We start from the raw sequence: 5183 nt of genomic DNA on the forward strand, positions 1-5183 counted from the left end.
TGGAGAATGATTCGAGGAATATAGTTGATTAGTGAAAATTGTTCACCGGAGCTCTGTTTCTCAAAGATATTTTACTTATAGAAATTAGAACAGGTAAGTCTTTTTGGCACGGACGGTCGCTTACGCTCTTTTCGAGGAGCTCCGAATTAGGATGGTCGTCAGTAGCGGAAGCGTGGGCTGACTGATTATGGAGATAATTTCGTAGGTCATGCGTGAATTGAGAATCGTTGAACTTGAAGTAATGTTAATGACGGCGGTAATAACGAATATAATAATGGTAATAACGACTAATTGATGTAGGTGTGATTTTTAATGCAATGCCTCGCGGTCTGATGTCGATTTCCTTGTATGGGCCAATGATCACTCTGGTAGGGGTGACTTAGGTCCCATTTCTTGGTGTCAGTCAGTCCACGCCTCCTCTACAAACACATCGCAAGGCGTAACGTGCTCCCTATTTCATACCTATTGCTCTTTCGTCATACACAATTATTTCACCGTGTTAACATTATTATCATAAGTATGCCTATGTGCTAATCAGGTATCTGTCAACGTCGCATTGGCGGGAGTCTGATTCGGTTCGCTCATGGTAACAACGGCTAAGGTAGATTCGAATTTCTTTTGGCGACGTTCTGGTGCCTATGGTTTTCACAGGAATTCTTAACACATTAAGCGCCGGCGACATATAAGACATCTAAAGCCCAAACGCCGACCTTATTTGCGTGTTTCTAAACAACGAGTAGCTAAAGAAAATATTTTATTACTTCCGAACCATCGTATACGTTTTGTTTTTGGAGTATAAAAATGCAAATCAACGTGTAAGACACTCGTACAAGAAAAAAAATTCCGCAACATTTCGGGGCCGGCGCTCGAGCGATAGACTCAGAAACTCGCATTAATTTGGAGCCGATACTCAAGTGATAAACTTAAAAACCCACATTTTCACTGAGCCGGCGCTTAATGTGTTAAGTTTCTCGACGTCTTCGTTTCCGGGTATCGGTTACTTTGCTATGAGTTATTTTTGTTGATATACTTAACTATGGTTTTTCACTTACCCGCCCTTCTCATTCCCAAGCGAAAGAGAGCTCAGTCCACCCATCTTGTATTATGCTTATGTTGCGTTTTGATTTGAGCGTCAGCGACCGTTGAGATCGAATGGAGAAAGAGGTGTCCGTTATGCCACGTTAATGCTTCGTAAAAGAATATTGAAAAAAAGATTAGACGAGAAAAAATAAAAATAAATCCGGTATGGAATTTTGTGGCGGAACGTCACACAGTCAATAGTTCACACCTGTTATTATCTTGTTATATTAAATTTATAGACGTATAAATATTTACTGTATATCTATTTAAATATGTTTATATATACAATTGTGAGAAATATAGATTGCTTCTAGATTAATTTAATCTCTTAATGGTAATGTATGTCCAGAAAAATTTGGAATATTTATATTGGCTCCATTTTCAATAAGTTTTTTTGCTATTAAAGGATGGTTATTTTCCATAGCAAAAAAAAGCGCAGTTCTGCCAAATCTATTTTCTCTCAGATTCACATCAGCGCCCATATTTATTAATGAGGCAATTCCTTTTATGTTTCCATTTTGAGCACAGTAGTGTAATGGGGCGAAACCTAAATAATAATCAAATATATAATACGCATTTATACAGACATATTTAAATAAATGTATCAAGAAAACAGTACATTTTCTAAAAAAAATTTTGTATAATATTAATTACTTACCCATACAATCTACGTTATTTAGCAATTCAACGGATGTAACATGTTTTATAAGTTCTGGTAATAATATGTAATTCTTTTTACTGGCAATTATTAAAGCTGATTCGTGTATTTGTTTAGATGACACTGGATTTGCGCCGTATTCTAATAATAACTTAACAATTTCAGTTGACACATTATGCTTAACTGCCAATTCCAAACTTGTCTACAAATACAAATGTACAAAGATTAAATAATTAATTTGTGTTTAACTATAAATCTTTTATTGCTATAAGAATAATTGTAAAAAATGTACCATTTCGAATTCCGTTGGTATGTCTACATCGATGCTACAAGCTTTGAGTACCATAAGATATCTTTGAACGTCATAAATTCTATTATGGATAACAGCTTTATGTATATTCAACATTCCGGTTTCATCCATTTTTGTCACAGTTTCAAAATCTTTTTTTAATTGTTCAAAAATCTTGTTATGAAATGTACTTCTTTGCGATAGAATTTGTTGAACTTTATTAGCCCCACTATTTTTAGTACATATATCTTTAGTAAATTGTTCTAGATATTCATTAGATTTTTGCGGTTCATTCAAAAGTGACATAGGAAAATCATTGTAGATATTGTTTCGTTGATTACAATTTTCATTTGTATTAGTTGTATATACTTCTTTTAATTTTATTTTTAAAATATCAGATATATTTTCATCCGTAAGAGGCAAATTTTTAGACTCCAGTATATCTTTTTGTGATTTGGCACCATTCAACGATTTAAATTCTGTTGAAAAATGTAATGGAATCGATTGCTTCTTTGTAATATAATTATAAAGGGTTTTCATGGCTTTTGTCACTTTATCTTTACTTGTTTCTTCTTTTATATAATTCACTATTTCATTAAGAATACTCCAACTAGAAGACAATTCGTATGGAAATGGTAAATCGTTGTCTAACATATTTGTTGATAAATCATCATTGATATTTTGAGATGTAAAATTTTCATGATCGCTCGCTTTAGTGATTACAGCAATATTACCTTTACAATTGTTTATAGAAACTAAAGAATCATCGTATATTTTTGTAAAATAGCCATTCAGTGATCCTATATTATCTGTCTCCATGTTTTGATCTAAAATCTTTTTATATTCAGAAATATTTTTATTATTTCTTTCATCTTGCAGAATATCTGCAAATGTTGAGGAAAATGTGAAATCGTCGCCTTTCTTCAACAATCTAGGCAGCTTTTGTTTGGAAGATACATCTGTATTATCTTCATTATTTATAGGTAATAAAAACAATGTTTTTTTTTTATTATTAATTATTTCCCCATTACCAGACTTCTGATCATCTAAATCAGGACCTTTGTCTATTATTTTATTTGCATCACTAGATATACTTACTAATTTATTTGGAATTGTAGTTAAAAAACTTGTAGAATCTATAACATTTCTAGATTTTAAAATTTGTGTAGATTTGGATAATTCATCTAATGAATTTTTATATTCTAATTCATCTAATGAATTTTTATTTTCTAATTGATCTATTTGTTCGAATAATGTTACAGTACAATACTTGTTTTCTTTCTTTTTTAAGTTATTTTCATTGTTGACCAATATACTTTGAATTTGATTGTATTCAGATTCTCCCTTTTTATTACATTCATTATTTATACAATTATCTGTTACAATAGTATTCGCATCCTCCTGTTTTTCTTTATGAAATTGGTCGTTAGTGGTAATTCTTTTTAAAAGAATGGTTTTAGGTTTATGTATTTTGTTGTCAACATTGCCATCATCTTTTTTAACTTTCATTGATTGAACAGGTATTAGAGTTACCAATTTTTTGGAATTATCTTGTGACATTAGATTTGATAATAATACAGATCTATTAAAGTTTTTAAATATATTCTGTTTTAGAAGCGATTTACTTTTTATGTTATTTAAAGGCAATACTTGCGCATTAAACTCCCCCAAATCTTTACCACTTTGTGATTTTAATCGTAACTTTTGAAATTCAACTTTCATGTTTAGATTAATTTTTGGCGAAGATTTTATTTTTGTCGATACCAATGATTGCAAGTATAAATTTGTTCCTACTTTTATTTCGGATAAATTTTTGTTTGTCGGTCGATTTTTGTTTGCCGGTTTAATACTAGGATACTGTTGCCGTAATGGAAATTCTCTTATATATTCCGTTCTTGGTATATCCATATTATATAACTTTTCAATAGTAAAAATTCCAATGTATTTAATTTTGTTCTTATATGTCTCTTTATACCTGTAAAATAATATTCATTATATCATTCATTAATATATTAAAAATATAATACATATAAGTGCCTCGAAAGGAAAGGGAAAGTCCCAAATTATGAACAAAAATATTACTTTTACATCTTTCCTTTTCAGCCACTTATATATAATTAATTTCGAATTAACCTATAAATAATATTACCAATAAGCTACTATGTACTTATTTGAAATGATTTATAATGTAATTATTTTTTTACTACGTATTACAACCAGTTAATAATAGTAATGTTAATTAATATTTATATAATACACATATTGCAAATTCAATCATCTAGGTTATTTAAATTGTGGAAATTACTGATAAATAAGGGAATTACTCCGAAAATTCAGGGACATCCCTATGCTTGACAGGACACTATTGCCAACTTAATTTCCCTGAGATAAAAATTAAGATAAGGCAAAAACAATTCGAGTTCCATGCTTGCAGACTATGTTATTATCGCATGGAATCTAATTTTAATGTTAATATGTTAAACATCATGCCGATCCTAAGGGACCTCCCTTTTCCTTTTCAGATTGTTCTGTTCAGGAAACATCTAATTCTTAGGATGCGTCCGCATTACGAATAAAACGAGCCCACGATTAAAAAGATTAATAACGATGATGACTTTATATTGGTAGCTATACAAGCATTTATTGTCAGTAAAAATTTTAAACTTGTTTATTTTATTATACCGTTTAATATAATATTGTCGAAAAATATACCAGGTTTGTTAACATCTATGACGTACAATTACAAGTTTAGCTGTAAAAATTCTAAAAATTAAACGACCAAGAGTAAAGCCTAGTTAATAAACAGATTTAGCGTTAACACCAAATTCCCTATGCACTAAGTACTATTTCTAAGATTGGTATGACAAAAATTAAAAAACGTGAGAAATTGTATTATCATTTGAAGATAATTTTAACAAAGGTGATTTAATTTTACTTGTAATATAGGTATCACATTTTTTTGTTATTATATTTTAAAATAATCTACCAACTAACTTCCACTGACAGCAGGTGTTCTGTCATGGTAGCCAAATAAATTTTTTCAAAACTAATGCAAATAATACCAACAACATAAATTCCATTAGATTATATTTACTTTTTTTAATTATATTTTAATTTGATTCAATTAAATTCTTTATGAATATAGTTATCTATCGA

At 29.9% G+C, this 5183-nt stretch overlaps 1 protein-coding gene across 1 annotated transcript; it reads right to left on the reverse strand.

Moving 5' to 3' along the window:
• Positions 1-52: 52 nt before the first annotated feature.
• On the reverse strand, positions 53-4404 carry LOC106784082 (uncharacterized protein MAL13P1.304-like). Its single transcript, XM_014743209.1, has 4 exons — positions 4177-4404; positions 2031-4002; positions 1739-1940; positions 53-1627 (listed from the first exon to the last, which is right to left on the reverse strand). The coding sequence occupies exons 2-4, from the start codon at positions 3933-3935 to the stop codon at positions 1401-1403; spliced, it is 2334 nt and encodes a 777-aa protein (XP_014598695.1). The 5' UTR covers positions 3936-4002; positions 4177-4404; the 3' UTR covers positions 53-1400.
• Positions 4405-5183: the final 779 nt, after the last annotated feature.

The sequence above is a fragment of the Polistes canadensis genome, unplaced genomic scaffold (assembly GCF_001313835.1).
Source record: "Polistes canadensis isolate GaletaPanama2010 unplaced genomic scaffold, ASM131383v1 scaffold_30, whole genome shotgun sequence".
Taxonomy (NCBI): domain Eukaryota; kingdom Metazoa; phylum Arthropoda; class Insecta; order Hymenoptera; family Vespidae; genus Polistes; species Polistes canadensis.